Source organism: Paramisgurnus dabryanus, chromosome 14 (genome assembly GCF_030506205.2).
Source record: "Paramisgurnus dabryanus chromosome 14, PD_genome_1.1, whole genome shotgun sequence".
NCBI lineage: Eukaryota > Metazoa > Chordata > Actinopteri > Cypriniformes > Cobitidae > Paramisgurnus > Paramisgurnus dabryanus.
This window is the reverse complement of record NC_133350.1, coordinates 23,022,964-23,048,045: the sequence shown is the minus strand read 5'-3', so window position 1 is coordinate 23,048,045 and position 25,082 is coordinate 23,022,964. Positions and strand designations below refer to the sequence as shown.

At 38.2% G+C, this 25,082-nt stretch overlaps 1 protein-coding gene across 1 annotated transcript; it reads left to right on the top strand.

Annotated features, from left to right (window-relative positions):
* The first annotated feature begins 136 nt into the window (after positions 1-136).
* jupa (junction plakoglobin a) lies at positions 137-24,710 on the top strand. The gene is made up of 16 exons (XM_065241635.1): positions 137-291; positions 16,840-16,894; positions 16,977-17,111; positions 17,633-17,886; positions 18,024-18,262; positions 18,428-18,629; positions 18,714-18,858; positions 19,103-19,206; positions 20,346-20,684; positions 21,021-21,173; positions 21,261-21,380; positions 21,686-21,836; positions 21,930-22,051; positions 22,422-22,464; positions 23,235-23,378; positions 23,845-24,710. The coding sequence occupies exons 2-15, from the start codon at positions 16,882-16,884 to the stop codon at positions 23,375-23,377; spliced, it is 2,163 nt and encodes a 720-aa protein (XP_065097707.1). The 5' UTR covers positions 137-291; positions 16,840-16,881; the 3' UTR covers position 23,378; positions 23,845-24,710.
* The last annotated feature ends 372 nt before the right edge of the window (positions 24,711-25,082 follow it).

The window sequence follows — 25,082 nt, the reverse complement described above, 5'->3', positions numbered from 1 at the left end:
AGTACGATAATTTGAAGCAATTAGATGCGTTCATGCGTGTCACTGGTGTTTATTTGAACGTGTTGATCTGAGGGTGCAGGGGTGTGGGTATTGGGTGTGGTGCAGGGCTCGTATAGTATCGGGAGGCGGAGCTCTGGATGAGACTTTGCTCTCTGTTGAGTGCACATTGTTCACCCTCATCTGAATGCAAGAGAAAGTGTCGCACTAACTGCAAGTCTGTGTAGTGGAGGGAAACTTAACGACCTCTAAATCACGGAAAGCAGTCGGTTTTTAGGACGGAGAGTGTTTGAGGTAAGTAAAAGAAAAGCGGATTTTTAGATTTGTGTTTAAGTCGAATTAAAGCTGTGTTTTTTAGTGCTTAAACGCCGCGGTTGTTACTCTTAAACAGTTTTTAATAGTTTCGTTTTAATAGTATACAATACAGTGATGTTTATAAAGCAATCTTTTATTCGCATTTGATCTCCTGGGAAACTGTTTTACTCTGTAGTGTTCTGGGTTGTCGGTGTTGGTTTACCTGTACGAGATTCCCCCTCACTTCCGCGTGTCGGGTTTCGTCTGATACGCGAACTTTAAATGCATTTAGTCCACTAAACATTGGCTATATATACAGATTTTATTTGTATGTAATTCACGCGATTGTGTTTACGTACAAAGAAGAGGGAGGAAGCCGGGAATACAAAGAAACGGCCGATCTTTCCTTTTTGGGACACGAACTCGACCTCCCGTCATTCCCTAACCTCAACTGTTGACATTAAACAGGCGTAATAGCTGGTACAAAATATCGCGTGCGAAATAAATGAGCAAACTTTAAACATCTCTGTGAATATTGTGCCGATAAGGTTGTAGTTTGTACTGATGGTAGTGATATAAACTGTTGACATGCAGAAACCATTCGTTTTTGATAAGACTACCAGGTTGTGACGTTGGTCTGTTGCCTCACCTGTAACACCTTGCTGGTGTCTGATCACTGTTGGGTTTCTCTAACATCGTGAATCTACAGTAGGTCGTAGCTTTATGGACCTTGGTGTAGTCAAAAGTTAAGAAATTCATATAGAAAAGTAAATTAAATAAATATTTTAAATTAAAAAAATATGTATTTACATTGTTGGTTTGGGTTTTATGCGATTTGTGTAGTGTAGGTTATGTGTTTCTGGGTGGGGCTAAAGTAATATGTTGTATTTAATAAGGACACAGCTAAAGAGCTGACTTCACATCTTCAGAGAGATCCTGAGAGATACAATACAACCAGTTCTTTCTCACACTTGGGTGATAGTTAATTACTTTAAAGTTAATTAGTCTTTTAGTGTCAAGGAATCATTTTATTAATCTGCCTCGAAGGAAACAACGTTCCTTGGGATACACCCTTTCCTGTTTGTCTGGTTAGCAAGGAAGCAAAAGGACATCCTCCGTCAGCGTCTAATCTCTTAACGGACCCAACTCAATTTTGCTAACTTTAATCACATGGATTTAACCAGCATTACCACATTTAAGCAGTTTTGTACTAATGTGATCAACAGTTTTTGGATGGCATCCGCATGCCCTATACTGGCACATGGAGGATAAAATGTGACCCTGCCAGCTGAAGTCTTTTGGGGGGGGGATTTACTGTTATTTACAAATAATGTTTATTAAAAAAGTAAAATAAATTAATAAATAAATATCAGCAACCAATCTAACAGTCTATTTATATCTTTGTATGGGTCAGTTGCCATTGATTTTAACACACAGGATGTGGCATTTGCTTTTTGTGGGAGTCGGTGAGTTGAGTTGTGCAGTGACTTGCGACCACCGTTAGTTTTCGGCTGAGATTTATAGCATCTGGGCTCACACATACTGTAGCTGTTAATCTCCCTAAGCACAAATCCCTGATATTGTCCTACATTAGGACAGCTATGTGCAGCGAGAATTTGCATTATAAATACCCTTTAAGAGGAGTCTAGATTATCTGTCTAGTCTACATATCGGTCTAGATTAAATGTTCAGGGTCCTTCTCACTTCTTTAGATTAATTTGAGTATTTCTTTTACTCTGTGGCTTTTATAATTCACATTTAAAGTACCAACCTATTTTAATGGGTCTGATCCCAGAATAGGATATTCCTGACTGAGATGCGTTTCTTTATATACATCAGTCTACTCACTGCATATCATTTCAAATGTGCCACAATCTAAAGTGAATGTCCAGGTTAGTTGTATACATTTAGTGATCTTTTCCCACAATGTTTTATTCCTACCTAGTAGTAAGATTTATACTGTACTACTCACTGTGTCCGACATTTGGTCAGCACTCCTCTTATTAATAATTAACAAAGCCCTCCTCGGATGTCAATAAACAGTCCCAACAGCAACTCAGACCGACTGAATTAACACAGAGAAGTCACAAAGGAACACAAGATGGCCTTTATCCCAGTCCACTAGTCTCCTCATATTTCACTCTTTGTAAAAACTATACTCAAACTCTAATAAGAAAAGTGAATTTAACACTCCTTACGAAATCAATAATTTAATTTTCTGTGGGCTTGAAGTTTGAACGAGGAAAATATTTTGTGGCGAACCCCTGGTATTGCACTCGGTGCTAAAAGTGTAACGTAATCTTGAATTGCATTGTTTTGTGCTGATCGGCCACAAGATTATAATTGCACTGAAGCAATGTTTCCAAGGAAGTCAATGTTTTTGTTTCGTTGTTGACAATAGGGGACTGAGATTTTGAGTAGTGTTTGGGTAGAGTGCACACCAAAGCGTTTACGCCGATGGGTGGTGTATGTTTTTAGTCGTTTCCAATGTAAGCGCTGCGCTTTCAAAAATGCCAGCAGCTGGCGGGTTTTGTCGGTGCTAAGCGCCAGCGCTTGGCGTTTTTTTTGTGCTTTGGGTGAAACGCTCAGCACGTCAATGTCACTTCTCACCCGGCCCATCACATTGGACGAGGGGCAGGGCCAAATATAACAACAACCAACCGGAGCATCTTTCAACGACTCTAAACAAATCATAGAAACCAAAGCACTCGGCTAAAAAAAACCTGGCAAGCGCCAACAATCAGCATCAGCCTGCCGTTTTCAGCCCCCGTGTAACGCTTTGGTGTACACCCCCTCCTTACAATTATTTTAAAAGTCACACCTATAGCATGACTTCAGATTTGGATGTCACACATCAAAATGAAGTGTTGAAATATTCTGTATCATGACCACTGTCCATTTGGAGAGAAGGGAGGGCCAAGGGGAGAGTCAAAAACTGTGGGAGGTTTTGGGCATGTATCATCAAGACATCTCCACTCCTTAATTCAACTGTACTAGGGATTGGGAGGTGTACAGTAACCAAGAAGAGGTGGAGAAAGGGGCCATTCAGGGAATCTTCACACACCAAAGAGACACAATGTCACGGTAATGAATAATCAATCCAAACAGGCCTTCTATTCAGTTCCACTTGGTGGCAAAAACATTCCCATAGTCCAGTGTAAGAGGGTTTTTGTTTTTTATTGACCCCTGTGAGGTTTTATCTATCGCTTTATTTCACTGACACGCCTACATATTTGTTCTCCAGATCGCTGTAGATATCTCTACTGTACCAGTGAGTCAGAGCTCTAAATGGGAACATGTGTACGAATTTGGTAAACGGTCTGGAACATAAACACATTAAACTATATTAGCAAGTTTTCTTAGCTTTCATGAGCTATTTAAACTGCACGCTCCAGTTATACTCCAACTCTGTATAAAGCAGTAGCCCAATTCAGACTCCTTTCCAGTCCTAAATTACTCGCGTTGTCAAATAGTGTGGTGTTTTTTTAAATCCCTTTAGATTTATGCGGTATAAAGTTTCCCTTAGGTTATCTTGGACTGATGAAATATTCAACGACTGTCACATCGGCTCAGTGTTGCTCTACGAGCTCATGCATAGCTATGATGAAGTACCTACGCTCCTAAAGAGAAGAGAAGGGAACAGTGGACTAAATTTAGACATTTTGGAGGGCCACAAGCACCAAGACTGCGTATGCGGCAATTTTTTGGAGAAATGGTTTTCTTCAAAAATGTGGGAGAGATTTTGACGTTTCTCAGAGCCTGTGCACGCAGAGATGCATTTAACTGTATAACACGTAAAAAAAATTAGCGTTTTGGGAACACCCTTGGGTGTTCATGTGTACAGCAATCTGTTTTTTTGTGATTATGATGATGTCTCGACCCTAATTAGACACTGCTACGCCATGTAAAGGCAACAACAATGGCGGACTACATGCTTTAGTTTTTACAGCGCCACATTCTGGTCTGGCATGTATACTGCATCGATTTGAGTCGATTTTTTTAGACAATGCCGTGTTTACGGACATTTTTTAGAACAAGGAAAAAAGATCGGATAGGGAAAGCCTCACAATATTGGCAAAATGTCTGAAACTCTGTCTCGGATTACGCCCCACTTTACATTAAGTGCCTTTTGGTAATGACTCAGACGAGAAACGTCTTACAATAACGTGAATTGTGACTGATCGTCTATTAAGTCATAGACAAGTGCTCATTCAGATGAAACAACCTCTCAACTGGACTGAGACAGAAGAGGGATTATGGGATAGTTGGCGTTTGAACATATGCATGATTCTGAAGACAGATTTTGGCCACTGTCTTTTGTCTCATATCATGTATCCGTGAATCTATCCCATTGAACAATAAAAGGAGACACAAGGGTGCTTTAAGCAGACAGACAGCATTGACTCATGCCCTGTCTCTTCCTGTCTGTGTTAATCTATGCACTTTATGCAAGTGACACCCCTGACCAAATGCTTGTCATTTAGTCTTGTAAGCTTTTAAAATTTAATAGTATGGCTAATTGTAGTAGTATGGCCAACGCAGCTTATCTGTAGTAAAAACTATGCTGAAACTCTTCTTAGCCTCATCGGTATGCATGTGCAAATTCATATATGTAATATGTTGTCATTAATTTTGTACTTCCTATAACATGTCATGCAAGGGCTGTAATGGTTTAGCTAGAGGCTAAAATAACACAGCCTGTCTTTACATGCCTGAATATGTCAGTGCTGTTTAACGTACATCAGGTATGTTCAGAGGAGGTTCCCTACAAATCACATCTTAGCTAGATCACATAATGATTGAATTGAGTTGTGCAATAACACTGACGTGTAAGTTAACAACATGGCCCAGATGTGCATGTTCTGTGCTGACTGTCTTCAAAAAATAATACTGATTCAACATATATGTAAAATAGGATTAAATCAGATTATTACGGTTTCATTTTAATAGATGCAGGAACATTGTTCATTCCTTAGACAGTACAAAGATTGGTTGCAGTATTTTGTAGGGGAGGGTATTATTAATGCAGAAGTAGAAGAAAACCAAATACTTCTTAAAAGTTCACAAACAGTCATTGATCTTAAGTCTAAAGTATAGACTAGTAAAGCCTATACAAGGGTTTCCAAAATGACCTTTGTGATCAAAGGAGAAGGCAAATTAAAGAGCACCTATTTCATTGCTGAAAAACGTCGTTATTTGGTATAATACAATGTGTTTGCGTGGTTTATGGTTAAAAACACATTATTTTCCACATATCGTAAATTTTGGAGCTCCAGATTTCACTCTTTTCCTGAAATGCATGGATTTTCTACAAAACTGTCCCTGATTGGCCAGCTAATCTGTACTTTGTGATTGGCCTGAATACCTCTGACGTCAGCCATAAATGTGACGCTCCTTACCATGTTTGAAGGATTTGCACACACTGCAATACTAACAGGAGTTAACTTACAGGCTGTGAGTCTGAAGCGGGAGGAATTATGATAATGTCGGTCTTTACTACATCACCAATCCCAGGAAGTAAACTGTTGCCTACAATTTGTATGTTTGTTGTAGTCCAAGAAAAGAGATTTACGTTGGAGATGATAACTCGCATCATTGTTTTCTTTGTGCATTTCATTAACATGTACTAATACACACGCAAAGGAAATGTAAAAACGTGATTCGGACCATAGGTACTCTTTAAGGCACTTGTAGTTCCATGTCCATCTTCATTGTTAAATCTTTGTTTTGGTGTTTAATGTAAATGGACAAAATGGCTTATGATGGATTAGCACCACAAGTTGTACTGGAGTATGACGTATTTATTGCAAACATGTGACTCACAATCTTCCATCTTTTTGGATGGTGATTTAAAAAAAAAGTTTAAATAAAAAACTTCAGGATTTCAACCCTACTGTGACTAGATCCATACAAATACATTGTTTTGATTTATACTTGTTTGCAGTTAATATTCTGATATGTAGTACACCTTACCGAACATTTGCGCTTTGTTTGTAACGTACTATAACTTTGTGAATGAATATGTCTGTTGACAGATTAGCATGTTTAGGGGCCTGTATGTGTACTTAGCCAGGGGTTAAAGAAACCCGCCGATCCAGCGTAGACCACCTGCTCGCCCCCTCGCTGTCTACAGCGGATGCAAGTCGAGTATCTGGGGAAAACTCAGACACAGCAGACTCTTAACAGTACAGGCTCAGCTGGTAGCTGCCAGGTCACAATGTCATTAACAATGTGTGTGTGGGTGGCTTTGGATTTCATGCTACTGAATGAAAGCTAGAAGATATAGCAGCTGTTTATTCTCTAGAGACTGATTCTGAAAACAAAATGGCTGCTTACTGGCAGTAATTCAGATGTAAATGCTTTAATGGCTTATTATGATGACTGTAATAATACAGTCATCCTGAATATGCTGTGACCCTGAAACATATTTACACACTTATTCTGCACTTATCCTTCACTTTCTACATTTAGGTCTACACACAAAAAGATAATGTAGAGTATACTATAACATTTACTGTAGTCACTGGTAGTATACTGAAGTATATTATAGTTATTACTACACTGTTTAGTACAGTATTTTGTAGTATTAACTGTAGTGAATTGATCAACTAAAAACTGTAGAATACTATATTACTTACTGTAGTAAACTGTAGTGTTCTGCAGCATATTACTACACTTTTTTTAATGTTTACTATACTACATTATTCTGTATTATTATTATTATTATTATTATTATTATTATTATTATTATTAACCAGGGCTGCACGATTATGACAAAATCATAATTGACAATACTTCACCTTGATTATTATTATTATTGTTTTACATTTAAGTTTTAACTGTAGAATCACGAACATCCAAATAAAATATGGTTGCAGGATCAAATAAATATATAAGTAACAAAAAAAAGATCCGCACACCAAAAAGCTCCCTTTCACATCATTTATTGGAGTGACGTTTCGGGTCTCTACGACCCTTCCTCAGTAGAGACCCGAAACGTCACTCCAATAAATGATGTGAAAGGGAGCTTTTTGGTGTGCGGATCTTTCTTTTGTTACTTACATTTAAGTTTTGAAATGTTTTATAACTTTCTGTGAAGCAGCTGCATGGTAAATTCTAAACATCCAAAACAAAATAATATAATGTGTAAATAACAAATAATTATGGAAGATATGTTCGAAAAAACCAAATGAAGGCTAAAGGACACGTTAACTTATAAATTGTAACATCTCTGATTCACCACTGCGTAGGTAACCAAACCTACTGCCGAGACGCACAGAAATGAGCAATTGAGGCTTTTGCCGATTATGTAATTGTCCCGAAATTGTAATCTCGACTAGTTTTTTTTTGATAAACTGTAAAGTTTAAACAGTAAATAGTACTGTAACATACTTTAAAGCCCCCCCAACCAAAAAAATGTACGTTTAAATGTGTTTCTATCAGAAAATGGGTTGCCAGTGTGTGTGCAGAAACATCCTGTTATTATACAAATCTGTCTATTCTTCTTTGTGTAATCTCCTTAAAACCACAACAGTCACACAAAACAGGCTGTTGGGGATCCCCTATCAATGTGATGTCACATTGATTACGCCCAGCCATAACCGCTCACAGACTCCACCTTAGCGCGTAGTTCAACCTTCTGCCAGAGACACATGTTTAGGGACCTATAATTTCCGCGATAACGGGATCACGGACGAAATCGCGGAATTGGCAAATTAACACAGAATCTAGTGTTAACGCGAAATTTTGCGAAATTATACATATTTTGAATAAAATCCTGTTTTTGTGTGGGAGAAGAACGTATGTCTGGGGGAAATGCAGACCGGGGGAAGCAAATCTGGACGACACACCCCCTCCCGTCATTTCAGACCCCCTCCAAAACACTGAAACCATGGCAAAGCGGCTCTCCACGACTCTGCTTTCGTCAGCAAAAAATTAAGAAATTAGACGCTAAGCACTTAGTTCCGAGCAGTTCTCACGTGACTTTATGTGACCGGAGTACTGTTATTTTGTAAGTTTTGTCAACATCCCGTTCACTGCATCTCACTGCACCTCTATAACGTGCACACACTCGCATCTGACCGAAGTCCGAACACAAATCTTCATGTATTTGTTCAGTTTTATGCGTTTCAAGCGAGCTGAGGCAAACTAACTATCCTTCGCATTTAAAATATTATGATCTGCATCGTGGTTCCGCCTACTGCAAACAGGGAATGTGAAAAAATGTTACCTCAATAAATTTAAGGTCATTCCTATTGTATTTGTGTACATTTTAATCATTAACATTAAAGGCACACTCTTTTTATGACTAAAATAACAGTAAAGGTTAAAAAAAATAATTGCCAAAAATTAAAACGGACAAAACGGAATTTGCAAAAATTTCAACGTACAAAACAGAATTTGGGAAAAAATAAAACGGAATTTGGGAAAAAATTAAACGGATTTTATAGGGCCCTACATGTTTTGATGTAATCCAAAGTACATGTCTAAGTGCTCTACCCCCTATTTTGCATATGGGGAGGGGAACAGAAGCTTTCTTTGCATTTAAAGAGACACACACAAAAACAGTGCATTTTCATTGCAGCCACAAATGGACATGTTTAACATCATATAATGAAAGATCTGTTGTGTATTTTGAGTTGAAACTTTACAGAGACATTCTGGGGATACCAGAGACTATTTTTATATTGCTGAAAACACCTAGGTTAGGGGCCCTTTACTTTTTAGTTCAAATAGACTATTGTACACTACAGTTTACTATAGTAAATATTAAAACATGCTACATTATTTTTGTGTGGATATATTTCTGCTTTGAAGTAGTGAAATGCTGTGGTAAATATTTTAGTACACTTAAAATATTTAATTAAAAGTGGTTAAACAGGTTTCAGATTACCAAACAGTAGATATTGTTCATTGTTCCTACAATTCATGAAGAGTTTGGTTGGATTGTGCATTTCAATTACAGCAATCAATCAAACTGCAGTTGGTTTGTTTTGATTAAAGCCTTCATAACTAAAAAAAATACAGCCAATAGCACAATAAAACATGATAACATAACCAAACTCTTTATCTCGATAACTTCAGTGTAACCTGTAGTTTAAAGTGTTTTTTGAGGCCACATTTTAAGGAACTTGCAACATTTAAAGGGGATGTTTTAAAAGGAAAATAATTATAAACTTCTCTTTTACTTAAAAAAGGGAATTTAATTTTCATTTTATTGTTATCAGTACTGACAAAAAGCTTTAGAAAGTGTTTGTTTAAAAGCTATTCACATACATTGACAGTAAATTACACCCGAGTCATATCAGTGGCACTCCCTGTCTATCCTGAGGGCAGGGCAGTGAGCTTTGACTTCACTGTTACTTAGTGCTCACTATTGTTCTGTAAATGAGCACCATCAGCATGTCTCTTTCTGTCATTATGTACTAAAAGGACATATTTGTACAGCAATACAGTAGGGTTTCCAAATGGTTATGAATACAGTTCATTTCCTCGTAAATACACTGATTATTAGCCGATATGGATATTTTGGCCGATACCGATAACTCTTTATATTTGGGGGCCGATAACCGATATATTTATCGGCCCCCAAATATAAAGAGTATATATAGGCCGATAAATATTCATATTAATTTCACAATGAAAAACTCCCAGACATCTTGTCTTTGTGCTAGTCTAGCATACTCTTCTTGAGCCCCCAACACGTGTCATCTTCGTGCTATGTCACAGAAAGCACTAATTAAAACTACACATGGCCAGCAAGAGCAAGTGAAGTGGTTAAACAAACCAAAATAATCCATCATTTATCGGCCTAATTTTGCTATCAGACCGATAACCGATAATATTAAAAATAAGCAGTTATCGGCCGATAACGGTATGTCGGCAGATATATCGTGCATCCCTACTTACTTCAGATTCAGACCACCCTTAACAAGTATACATTTCTGTGTATTTATACAGTTTTGCTGGTTTGGTTGTGGTGGACCAGCTTTACACCTGCAAATAATGCTGGTCAGCTTACATGTTGCTTTTGGTTCTTGTTAAAAAAAACCTGAGGAACGCCAGCTGGACAAACATTATTATGAAACTATGGTATTACACAGTTAAAAAGCACAAATCTGTTATATTTTAGCATCTTCAGCGTCACATTTTGCCTAGAATTTGTAAAAATGTCTTGGCATTCAATCAAGTAGCTTCTTGGGTTCTCACGCTGAGATGCTTTGTAAACCTAAAATCATTTCCATCTATTCTGGGCTCTTAATGGCTGATTTACTTTCAAACATTTAAGTACACGTCTTCAGATTTAAATATATTTTAAATAATGATAAACACTTCTTTTGAATCGTAAACTCAAAATAAATTGTTGGGTTATTTTTGACCCTACATTGGAAAAAAAGATAAACTGTTGGTTTAAATTAACCCTGAACATGTTTTGCATTTGATCAAACAATGGATTAAAACAACCCAGCTTAGGTTAAACTACAACCCAATGGGTTTGGTTCATCATTTTTTGACCCAATAAGTGCACTGTCTGTGTATAATATGTTATTTTATGTTATTATATATATATAAGTGCGTGTATTTATGTATGACAGAAGTACAGAAAGGGTGTGTATGAGAGAGGTAGCACACTATAGTCTAGTGTAGAATGTCACACCAGGATTACAGTTTTGGGAATCTGCCATGTGATTGGTCATGTCCACAGCCCAATGACTCCTCACAGTGTAACTCACACAAATCTCAGCCTCATTTCAGAGTCGTCCATGCTGATCATTCCTGGATCTATTGGGCGGGGATGGGTGGGTGGAGTCAGTCAGATGGGGGTGGGAGATGTTTCTGAAGGGCGTGTGACATTACTCAGTTGTCTCAGTGTGAAATTGATTGTACAGTAATAAACTGTTACTCATTAGCGTATCATCATCATCATCATCGCATCTGTGTGTGAGGTTCAATGTACAGACAGCAGTGCACACCTAATATCAGCTCCGAAAACACAGTGAAAGTGTTTATCACGTTGGCCTCATCTGGATACTGTGGTGTTTTTTTAAACATAATGTAGTTATATTTTTTATATAATAGTTTAAAATTGTCAGTAGCTCAAGCAAGCTGAAGCTTAAAGTCATCATGAAATTGAAACTCTTTTTTTATGATTATTGTGGTATTGTTTTATAAATAACTTATCTGTGACCTTTATTTTTTTAGCCCTCATAATATTTAATCAAAAACGCAAATCTCCTCCCCTAATCGAAACTATCACTCTTTACGTCCTGTCACGAGAAATGACGCGAGGGTGGGCCTAGGGAAAAGATTGCAGTGATTATCAGTTAGTAGCATGACCCAACTTAAAACGATTCAATCAGTTCTTGTCGGATAAAATCAAGTCCTGTCTTACCTTTTTTCTCATTTCAGAAGTTGTTTCGCTGAGATTTACGTCATGATGGGGAAAATGAATCCGACGCTACTTCAGTTTTATAGCGACTTTAACTCTTTCGCCGCCAGCGGGTTTTTTTACCTTGCCTGACAGCGTCAGCATTTTTCATGATTTTTACAAAAGTTTAATGCCTTCCAAAAAATTTTCTTCTTTAAATATATAAACATACAATATATCATATAAAAGAACAGACCCTTTGCTTTCAAACAAAAAAAATTTTTCATCCTACCTTCGTTAGTTTTTTATCACCTCTCAAATATGTCTAGGTTTCTTCAAAAACACCAAATTTTGAGCAAAAAGCTGAGATAATTCCATTATTGTGAAAGACTTCTAAAACATTCAGAACGATTTTTAAAAACATACACAGAGTTCTTAATCTCTCATGTGAGGGGTTACTTCTGGGTTTTATAAGTTGGGGTGGATGATTGCGGTAAGCCGGAAATACTTGTCATTGGCAGGGAAGCGTTTTCTTTTATTTAAAGAGTTAACTCGTGAATGGCGGAGAAAGAGTTAAAAAGATAAACCAAAAATGAAAATTTTGTCATTATTTATTCTCCCTCAACATGTTTGAGTTTCTTTATTATGTTAAAAAACAAAACAAATTTTTTTTAAAATATAAATAAATAGAGATTTCATATCATGATTATAGTGACCAAAGTTATCACGGTTATCAATATTATCATGGTTTTTAAAAAATGAGATGAAAATGATTAAAAAGAACTGATACACACACTAAAAACATTTTTTTTTACGTTTTATTTTTGAAAATCAAAATTTAATATTTCATGTCCTTGAAATTATTTCTGTGGTAAAAAATAAAGAAATCTGTCTTATAAGTTTACCATGAATAAATACAATACATTATCACTTTAATGCCGCCTTGTGCAAAAAACTACGTTGCATGTGCGCGCCTGTGTCAAACTGATTCTGGCTGGACAGGATTTACCGCGAGTTTTCAAAATTTTGGTATCAAACATGATTGTAATGATAATTAAATTTTAAACGATAATACTAACCGTCAGGACATTTTTTTATTGTGGTTAATTGTGAAACCAGTAATCGTCCCATCCCTAAATTATGGTACTGCAACTACACAATTATTGGCACTCACTGACTTGAATGGTATTTTATTGTGATACTATGGACATCAGTCAGTGCCATTAAGTGTGTGGTTACAATAACTGAACAAAATATCTTCTTTTGTGTTCAACAGAATAAAGAAACTTATACGGGTTTAGTACATCATGATGGGTGAACTATCCTTTTAACGCTTAAAGGGATTTGATTAATTCAGCAGTCAGAAAAAGTTAAAAGATGTCAAACTTAAAGTAGAAGTTTTTATTGAAATCTCTAGAAAGTGTTTGTTGTAATAGTAACGTTTACCTTAGCAAGCACCACTCGGTTTCTTATTTATTTTGGGTGTGCCACTGTAATTGGGTGATTGGCCACACCCTAATAGACGTTTTATAAAATAACATGCAAGAATGTAGACTTAAAAACTGCAATTGCTTGTCCAATGACCAAAATCGAAAAGATGTACACTTGATTTTGACCGATATCTTAAGTCATTTCCCAATCTGTCGTATCATTTTTACAAATTACTTGGACGGTAATGCGTTCTAGATGCATATTTCACACTGGGTGTGTAGATGTGTTGAGCTCACTGGATTGCGAGCTTGAGAAAACCACGCCTCATTGTTCACAGGGGCTTTCTCTTTTTTACCTGCAGGGCTGACAGGAGTCACAGCATGTTGCATGTTTCCACACGCTTGTGACTCGGCTACACCCAGTAAGGTGTGTTATGACACTTGCCCCAGCAGAGGGATTTTTCACTTTCAGGACCTTAATATATGCAAATCTTTAGAAACATTACTTGGAATGATGCTGGTTCTCAGCAACTACAGTCACTAGTAATGCTTGACTTATTTTAGCACAATAAACACTATAGTTACAAACATCTGCTTAGCATTGGCTGCGTGCTTTTTAAAGAATATGTTCACTGAGATACTCTGTTCTTATTGGTCACACAACCCTATGCGTGTGTGTGTGTGTTCAGATACTTTTCAAGTGTCAACACGTAAGGCATGTAAAATATGTGTTTATGCTTGCTCTCCTGATGTTCTCAGTTCAGCGTTTGTGTAAAGTCAATGCAGAAAAAATTATTTTTACGTTTACATTTTTACACATTTGCCATCGCTTATGCTGTACATGATCAAGATCAGTTCATGCATTTCCTGGGAATTGAATCCAAGACGTTGGTGTTGAAAGCTACATGTTGTGCTGCGTGTGATTATGTAATCTGTTTCAAAAATTTTGTAACTTTAATCGTTCACGCAGTTGTTTTGAAGGATTGTGGCCTGGCGTCAGATTCCCACTGGTTTCCTGCTAGTTTTAAACCCTCTGATTACATTTGACTTGTTTTCTGGAGTGCATTTGAAAACTGCAGGATTTATTTGATGGAAGTAGAGCGAGCTGCACGGTATTGAAGAAAATGTTATATGCAATAACGTGCTAAATAATGCAATATGCGATACAATAATATTTTAAATCAATTACAATTTTATTCAAATGTATTTTAAACAGTGATATCAAGGTAGCATACATGTTTCATTCTTTTTTTTGGAAAAGAAAGCATCAGGTCTCCCAAGTCACTTTGCTGTCTCCATCAACCTATAACTTGCAGTACACGTTACTTTTTGAAGTATTAAAGTCATTCAGTTATTGCATAACATATAAACGTGTGATATTTTGCTTATTTCAATATATCTTGCAGTCGTAGATGGAAGGCATTGAATCGCTATGTAGTGCATCCAGATGATTGGATTCGATCTATATAATATTTAGCTCATTCCCATTGGCTGCCTTATTAAACCAATCATGTTCATAGCAGTGACCATTTTCTTATATTAAGCCTGCCCTCGCCCTTTAGAACAGCCAATTGGTGTTAAGAAATGCACACTGTTAGACTTAACTGTAATTTCTACAGTTACTTACCACAAAATGCCCAATAAAATACCATCAATTTCTTTTCCAGTTTATTACTGTAATATACATTGCATTATTGGTATTAACATTTAATTTACAGTGATTTACTGTATGTTTTGAATTTACGGTAGGCTTCCGTAAAACAACAGCAGTAGTGCTACTGTAGTTGAATAAAACTGTGTTATAAAAGCATAAAAAAATGGAAAAATAAAATGTATCTATGAAATTAAATACATTTTATTTGTTATGCTATTAGCAGTGAAGCAAATTTCAAAATGTAAATTGTTTTTCAGCAGTGTAAATAATTTATTGAGAAACGTAGATAGAAACAATAAAGGGATTATGGATAAATGCTTGACTGTCAGATTTGAATTTGACCTCAAGACTTCAAAACACTAGTGACGCCAAGATTTCGCTCCTCGGAGTGTTAGGAAAGTGACAGAAGAGGTACTTGGGGAGTGTAGCAAGTAACTTTTATCAAGTGACTCTGTGGCAGTGTGGTAGTGTTATGGACCTCCTACACGTGTGACCCGGGTTCGATACCCCTTCAAGGCAATATATTTTTTAAAAATAGGTAACAGTAAGGGTATTATACTGTAAAATGGAACTGCGGTAAAGGCATCATACTGTAAAAAACATGTACAGTTATGGTACTGTAATAGGGCAGTACCAACACGTTGCCAGTGAGTTACTGCATATATCCAATAAAAAGTCTAAGGGCCTGTTTACACGAGAACGCTCGAGGGTAAAAACGTAAAAATATTTTATCGGATGTGCCTTTCGTTTACACGGCGACGGCATTTTGGGGGCTTAAAAACGCAAAAAAGTGAAACCACCCTTCAGAGTGCAAATCTTAAAAACGATCTACTGTCGCGTTCTCGTCTAAAGAGTAAAAACGCAAAAGTCTGCTCACGGTGGCTCTCGTCACGCACGCGTTTACGTCACAGGCATGCGCCAGTTCAGGAAAATAACAACAAACATGTCAGATTATTTCCATACGTCGGACCTTCAAGTTGCCATAGCAGCTCTGATAAATATACAAGTCTTTCCAGCAGTTGTACGAATTATTCACAGCAAGTATTACTGATCAGAGAAGGCGCATTAATTACCTCAGTGAAACTGTTGATGCGCCAATTCGTCGGAGGCAAACCAGACGGCTTTGAATGAGACCTGGGAGAACCAGGAAGAAGGTTGTACGCAGGCTCACGGACTTGGTGTTGTTGTGTGTCAGTGCTTCACATTGCCACCTAGCCGCCTGGAGTGCATACTACATTGAATATCACACACTTTTGCGTCACCATATGCACGCAGATTTCCCCCTCAAAATGCTTGTATAAACGCGGAATAAAAAGTGATAACGCAACACCACTTTTGCGGTTTCTTTTCAGATCGTTTCCATGTAAACGTAGCATAACAGTGCATCTTTAAGAAATGTTCAGGTCGCTTTTTGGATCTGATGTGCATTGATGTAGTTATTTAACTACTAATTTAATATTTTCATGAATTCAAAAGTGTCAGGAGGGCAAACTCTGAGTGTACTATTAAAAAGGAGTGAGGTGTAGATAACCTGTATCATAGGAAGAGAAAGAAATAACATATAACGTCACTAAAAAAAAAATTTAAATTTGGAGGTTAAATTAGGACAAGTGCAAGACTGTAAAATGGCACCACAATGTAGATAAAACTAAAAGTTATGATAAGCAAATTCTTTAGAGGAATTGTTATCCTTGCTTACTGATAACAAAGTTATATTATTGTCTTGTGTTATAAATTGACTTTTAGTAGTCCAGACACATTAGTTATCAAGTACTGAGTTTGGGTTGAAATGGTTACTGTTTTGTTTGATCGGAGAGGAGTTTGGTGTGTATAGGTGTGTGAATGTCAGAACATGCAGAACTGGTTTTGTGAGGTTGTTGTGCACTCACACGCCTTGTTTGAAGATCAAAATGGGTCAGAATGTCCCTCTGACGTTAGTTATCGCCCCCTCCTTAACTACTTCTCCATTTCTCCCATGATCCTTTGCACCAGTTTTGATTTCTTGCGTATGTTTGAACTTTAGATTATCTGCCATGCTGATTTAGTTAAAAATTTTAATATCCATGTAATTTGTGCTTGTGTGGTTTTTTTAACAGGTTTTATCTTTGGATTGTTTGGTTTGAGCCCAGGAGGCCAAAATGGAAATGCGCAGTGAGTAAATGTCATTTATACTAGAGATTTAATAAATAGTATTTTGATTTTGATAAGTCACACAATTATGTTTGTGTATCAGTGGCAGAGCCCGGTATGGTGAAGGTGACGGAGTGGCAACATTCATACTCCGGGACAGATTCAGGCATCCATACAGGAGCCAATACGGTTCGATCAGATGATGAATACAACTTCACATATTCAGAACACCCTGCAGGTAAAATACAACCACAACATATACACACACAGCTCATTAACGTATGACAACTCTTTAATTTAGATATTACACTTAGTGAATACTGAACTTAGTTGCATGTACTGTACATTTTGTATTAAAGGGCACCTATTATGCAAATGTCAAATGTTTGGACGTGTGTGTTCAAATCGCAACTTTTACCATCAGTCTTTGTACACAATGTAACTACAGAAGAGTCAAGTTTTAAATAGGAAAAATATAAAAACTCTTTGGTTATTTTTTGCGCGGTGCTAATGGTCTAATCAGATTCAAAGGATTGTGCTAAGCTATGCTAAAAGTGCTAGCCCCAGACCCGGAGATCAGCTGAATGGATTCCAAAACAATAAAAATTAAATGTTTAACTCTAGGGGTGCTGGAAAATGAGCATATTTTAAAAAAAGTGGAGTGTCTCTTTAACATTTTAAGTCTTTAGCGTTTTAATAACGTTAAGTACTAGTTATAAACTCTACTAGATTATAATATTTCTCTTTCTGTCACTGTAGAAGTGGAGACTCAGTACGTTCAGACACGTGCCCAGCGCGTGAGGGCAGCTATGTTTCCAGAGACCGTGACCGAGGGAACGACCATCTTCTCCACACAGATGGATCCATCCCAACAAACCAACGTACAGAAACTGGCCGAACCCTCTCAGCAGCTCAAAGCCGCCATCGTTCATCTCATCAACTACCAAGATGATGCTGAACTCGCCACACGCGCCATTCCAGAGCTCACCAAGCTCCTCAATGATGATGACCAGGTGCCTCACCACTTTCTTAAACTTTGTGTCTGATGCCGATTAAAGCCTGTTTTACGTGTAAATGAATGTATGGACACAGTCGAACGCACAGCACGGTAGTTTCTTCTTCTTACCTTTGCCCCTTCTCTCGACATCAGGTGGTGGTGAATAAAGCAGCTATGATTGTGAACCAGCTGACCCGTAGAGATGCATCGCGGAAGGCTCTCATGCAGTCCCCGCAGATGGTGGCGGCAGTGGTGAGGGCCATGCAGAACACATCAGACATGGAGACGACCCGCGCCACAGCCAGCATCCTGCACAACCTCTCTCACCAGCGCGAGGGGCTGCTCGCCATCTTTAAATCAGGGGGCATTCCAGCTTTGGTGCGCATGTTGAGGTGAGAAAGACAAAATACAAATGCTATTGAAAATAAAAAATATTTCATGTGTGGCCCGCCTTCATGAAATCATTGGCAAGAACTTTAAGTGAACACACGTGTGTTCATCACAGATGTTTTTTTTTTTTATATATTTGACCATGCAATGTCCTGTCTCCTGTTCAGCTCTCCGATCGATTCGGTTCTTTTCTACGCCATCACCACCCTACACAACCTGATCCTGCACCAGGAGGGAGCCAAGATGGCGGTGCGTCTTGCTGACGGGCTGCAGCGAATGGTCCCCCTGCTGAAGAAAAGCAACCCCAAATTCTTAGCCATCACTACAGACTGTCTGCAGCTGCTGTCCTATGGAAATCAGGAGAGCAAGGTGTTTATACCTGTTGATCATGTATGATATTAAGATATCATTTACAGTCAGGCAGTCATGTATAACCTTCTGATTGTCCCTCAGCTGATCATCCTGGCTAATGGTGGCCCTGAGGGTCTTGTTCAGATCATGAGGACCTACAACTACGAAAAGCTGCTGTGGACCACCAGCCGTGTCCTCAAAGTGCTCTCAGTCTGTCCCAGTAACAAGCCTGCTATTGTAGATGCTGGTAAGTCAAACCGGACATCTTAACAGCATACATTAGTTGTACTTTCAAAGGCAAGCATCTGTATTATTATGTATTAAAGGTTAAAGTATGGACCTGGGATGTATCTAGGGACCTGCTTAACATAAGCGCTCTTAGGTTTTGGGATTGTACCATCTAAAGTTTGCCCTGGAAGCCACCATGAGCATTGTGGTATACTTTCTATACTCAAAGACAAAGTATGCATCTCATGTTTTCTGTCTCTCAGGTGGAATGCAAGCGCTTGGTAAGCATCTCAATGGGTCTAGTCAACGTCTTACGCAGAATTGCCTGTGGACTCTGAGAAACTTGTCAGACGCTGCAACCAGACAGGTCTGTTTTCATTCGAAACACTTTCACACTGACGGAGAAACACATTTTTACACTTATCCCTTTAAATAGACTTTTCGACACCTCTGTACCAACTGTAAACAGAAAAGAAATGTCACGTCCATGTTACTTGAACTGAACTTGGCCACCATCAGAAATACCAACGTGATCTCATGAGAATACTGCTAGTGATACGTAATAATGCTTTGATTAAATGTTGCAAATACATCTAATATTGTAGGCTTGAGCATCTATTTAAACAAACAAGAAAAGGTTTTTTTTAAAGTCACGTAGTAAAGGTACACTCCACTTTTTTTGAAAATATGCTCATTTTCCAGCACCCCTAGAGTTAAACATTTGATTTTTAGCAGTTTGGAATCCATTCAGCCGATCTTCGGGTCTGGCGCTAGCACTTTTAGCATAGCTTAGCATAATCCATTGAAACTGATTAGACCATTAGCATTGCACTCAATAATAATGCAGATATTTTTCCTATTTAAAACTTGACTCTTCTGTATTTACATTGTGTACTAAGACCGGTGAAAAATTTTAGGTTGCGATTTTTTAGGCAGAAATGTATAGGAACTACCGGTATCCTCTCATTCTGGCGTAATAATCAAGGACTTTGCTGCCGTAACATGGCTGCAAGAGGCGCAATGATATTACGCAGCGCCTGAAAATAGTCCCCTTGGTAACTTTCAATAGCAGAGGACTATTTTCGGGCACTGCGTAATATCATTGTCGCTGCAAAGTCCTTGATTATTACGCCAGAATTAAAGAATAGTTCCTAGCCATATTGGCCTATTTTTCCGTTGGTCTTAGTACACAATGTAACTACAGAAGAGTCAAGTTTTAAATAGGAAAAATATAAAAACTCTTTGGTTATTTTTGAGTGCGATGCTAATGGTCTAATCGGATTCAATGGATTATGCTAAGCTATGCTAAAAGTGATACCGCCAGACCCGGAGATCAGCTGAATGGATTCCAAAACGGTAAAAATCTAATGTTTATCTCTAGGAGAGCTGAAAATGAGCATATTTTCAAAACAAGTGGACTGTCCCTTCAATACTACGTATAAACAGTGAGACCAGGCTTGTAAATGCAGTTTTGTGTAAACATTTGCTCTCTCTTGCCCCCTGCAGGACGGAATGGAAGGTCTGCTTCAAGTCCTGGTCACTCAGCTGTCTTCAGATGACATCAACATGTTAACCTGCTCCACAGGCATCCTGTCCAACCTCACCTGCAACAACACGCGCAACAAAGCGCAGGTGACCCAGAGTAACGGTGTGGAGTCGCTGATTCACACCATCATCAGGGCCGGTTCCAAACAGGATATTATTGAGCCAGCGGTTTGTGCCCTGCGCCACCTTACCAGCCGGCATCCAGATGCTGAGGTCGCACAGAATGCCGTACGAAACCATTACGGCATTCCCCCAATAGTCAAATTGCTCAATCAGCCTTACTACTGGCCAGTTGTTAAGGTAAGATCTTGAATCTATTGTCAATGAAAAAATTATTTTAAAGAATCTTACATTTATATTTATGCTACAACAGTGCTATGACATATGCCTTATGCAGAATGAAACAGATTTTTGTTTTTTGAAGTCACTGACTGTAGCACATCTTTAAATTTTTTTAAATTCATTTTGTATGTAGCAGGGCCATAAATTCACAAGGCCCGAAATTGTTTTTATCCCATGTGTAGGCTTTACCAGAGGACCTTAGTGGGGCCCTTTATCCCAGGGACCAAGACAAAGCTCCCTATTGTCCCCCCAATTATAACCATGTCTTGCTGACCCCAACTTATTTCTTTCCAGGCTGTGGTCGGTCTCGTCCGTAACCTTGCGCTGTGTCCAGCCAATCAGGCTCCTTTAAGAGACGCCGAGGCCATTCCCAGATTGGTCGCTTTGCTTGTGAAAGCTCACCAGGATGCACAGAAACACGGTTCAAGTGCTCAACAGACATACCAGGCATGTTTTCTCTATCTGTCACTGACTCACAGAATGTATAGACTCGTGTTTAGTTACAAAATAAGTAAAATGATCCTTTGCTTTCAGGATGGGGTGAAAATGGAAGAGATTGTGGAGGGCTCCACCGGTGCTCTGCATATCATGGCCAGAGATCCAGAAAACAGAGCCATTATTGGCAGCATGGATACCATTCCACTGTTTGTTCAGGTGCTCTTTTAAGTTTCACCTAGTTTCAGTATATAACCTTTTCACTGGTTTCGGGTCAGTTAAACCTTTTTCAGGGACAGGGAAGTAAAACACATCATATTGTGCATTATGCAGTGTGGTTTTGTTTTGCATTGGTCTCTTATCTCACCCACAGCCTCAGAAGTTAGAATTTCCTAAATCGAGACCAGCTAGTTTTAGTTGAGGTTGCAAATAGGTTGCAGATAGTTACAAGAGCGAGTTTGTCTTGCTTTTACGCACTAGTTAGTGGTTAGTGTTTAACAGCCTCGTGTTTACTCCGTTTGCAGCTTTTGTATTCACCGTTGGACAACGTCAAACGTGTGGCAGCTGGTGTTCTGTGTGAACTGGCTCTTGATAAACAGTCGGCTGAGAAAATTGACGGGGAGGGAGCCTGCGCTCCTCTCATGGAGCTCCTGCACTCCAGCAACGAAGGCATTGGTGAGTTATTAAGCAAGAACAGATTTTTTTAAAAATAAACATCATGGAAGTACTGTATGGGAGTTTTACATCAATGCTTTTTTTACCCATCAGCCACCTATGCCGCCGCTGTACTCTTCCGAATTTCCGAGGACAAGAACGCAGACTACAAGAAACGAGTATCAGTGGAGCTCACTCATTCGCTCTTCAAACACGACCCTGCTGCATGGGAGATGGTGAGTTGGGCGCATTTCAAAGTTTCATTTGAACAAAACTTGAAATATTCAGTTAAATTGTATTAAATATTTAAATAACAGAGCCTTTATCCATTGAGAATTGATTGGGGTGTGAAAACCAGACCTTTTGTTAAAAAAAAAACATTGCTGCCACCAGTTGGTTGAAACTTGGTTGCAGGTTTGGTCACATTGGTCATGTAAGGTAACTCTTGATAGAAAGACATTTTTTCTTGTTCCCAACAGGATCGGAAACGTGTATTAAATATTTACATCCTTCATGTTAATTTGAAGCTCATACCTCTCTTATTTTTAGAACAGTGCTTGTGTTGTAATATGGTAAAATTATTATCTTTTCTCTTGTATTTTGTAGGCTCAAAACAGCGCCATGATGGATCCTGGCTTTCCCGCTGACGGTTAGTATATTCCCTCACTCACCCTAATTTGCCAACCATTCATCTTTGACTCTCACGGTACATTCACACGGGGGAGAGAAGCGTTAACGCTTGACGAAAGGCTTGTCTAAAGCTTGGCCAACAGCCAATCACAGTGGCCGCTACGCATGCTCCGGTCTTCCATAAACGTAATTGGCTGGCTCTGCCTAGGTTATTTGCATAAGGTGATCTGATTGGCTGACGCACACGTTGCCGCTTGAAAAGTTGAGAAATGTTTAACTTCTGCTGCGAGCAACGGCAGTGACGCGGCACCGACGGATCCACAATTCAGTTCGGCAATGCTTGACGTCACCCATTAAAAATGAATGGGAAGCATCAATGCTTAAACCTCGTGTGAATGTACCGTTAGCTTTAAAAGGATAGTTCACCCAAAAATAAAAATAAAAAATGACTCACCCATGTTGCTCTGATCCTGTATGAGTTTCTTTCTTCTGTTAAACACAAAAAAGATATTTTGATGAATGATGGTAAACACACAGTTGTTGACGGTACCCACTGACTTCCTTTGTAGGATAAAAACATACAATGGAAGTCAATAAGTGCCATAGACTGCTTACCTTCATTTAGCAAAATATCTTAGTTTGTGTTAAACAGAAGAAACTTAAACACATTTTTAACAACATGGCGATGATGCCAGAATTGTTATTTTTGATGAACTATTTCTAATTGAAGACATTTGCCGATAAACGTGTACAGCGTTACGAGACCTTCTTGTGTCTTGTCTTTTACAGAAATTGATGGCTACGGCCCAGGCGGATATCCAGGATATGGTGATGCCATGCATATGGAGAATCATCCTCTAGAAGCTGATATGCAAGACGATTACGGCCCTGGCATGCCTTATGATATGGGCAGATCGTATGACCACTACTAAGGTTGTACAAAATACACAATTCAGTCTAAAAACCCAGAGGACCATGTGTTTATTTATCAGTCTGGTTAGTGGCTAAGCTGATACCTGAAACAAATACGTTGTAGAAAATGGAAAGACGACGAGCATGGATCACGACTTTGCAGAAAGGTTTGGCAGCCAGGAATTAAAGGATCTGTAGCTAACATTGTATACATTCATTTTACATATAATTTTACTGTAAAAGTTGTGTTTAGTCCATAAAAGCCATTTGTTTATGTTGTTACTGCTGAAACGTCTATATTTTAAATCAATGTGGATTCAAAATGCACATTTGATGTATGACTGTGTGTCTCTTTACAAAACTGGCATTCTAAAATAGGAAGTTTTAAAGGTGAACCATGGTCTTCTAGGTTTACAGACAATTTGTTGCTCATTGTCTGAGGTAAAATTTGCACAACAGTCAATAACTTAGCTGTTTTTTTCCACAGCCTGATGATAAATTACACAGAAAGAGAGGAATATGAAAAACAGAGAGGCAGAAACTCCAAGCAGAGGGATTTTTTTTATTGCTGGGTGCCTGTGGTTCATTTTTCTGTACACAAACACACACTGACGCTGTTATTGTAATATATGCAATTCTTACTATGCTGGGTAAGGCACAACCTCCTCATACTGCCTTCAGACAAGGACGACAGCTAGCGGAGTTTTACACTTTTTTTTTTGTAGAAAATGTTATATTTTAGCGTTTCTTATGGGTGCATTAATACATTGTTGGTAAGAGGACTGGTAAACTATGCCAAAGAGATTTTATTATAATATTTTATAATGATGATCGTGTTGCTTTTTGTAGTTTTAAGATCTTGGATGTTATCAGTGATTTAGACATGTGATCTCACAATAACTGACTTAAAGTCAGAGCTGATCCGTAGTCAGCTTTAGTGAATGAAAACTGAAAGAAATTTTTCTGCGGATCTTAACAGAACTTGATAAAGTTCACCGCCGTACCTATAGAGACCATCATTTAATGAAGAGATATTACATGTGCGTGACCATTTTTTTTACACTTCACTTTCACTCCACGTGTCGTTTGCAATTTGTCTTAATGTATAGATGAGAAAATAATGATTTTACGGATCTTGCGAGTGGAGAATGTTTGATATTTACTTCATGAATAAACACTGTGCTGAACTAAAGGGACTAACGTGTAACTAAATAATATCATTGTTACTAAAACTAGCTTTACACAAGCATCAGAATATTTTAGTTAAACAGACAAAGGGATTTACTCTATTACTGTATTTGTAGCATTTTACATCACTGTCCAAAAAGTTCAAATAAAATCATGTTATCTAAAGCTGTTATGTTTTCATTTTTTTATTATATAACTGGAAATTTGTGCTGGCATTAAGTTTTGTGGGAAGGATGATGTTCACACTTTACTTACATCTCTAATCACATTGAGATAATGATCAGAATAAAAATCTACACAAGGGGTGTGGCGAGCAGGGGGCATTCTAGAATTTTTTTTATGGGGTGGCACAGGGGACCAAGAACCAATTAGGGGGTCCATTTGGAAAAAGTCATGTGCCCTAACACAAGTGGTATGACATAAAAACGCACTGCACAACAAGTGCCTGGACAAGGCATCTGTCTTTTAATAAATAACCTTAATCATCAATATTTCTATTTTAAGCTTTTTTGTTAGGGTTTCAAATAATTTGGGAAC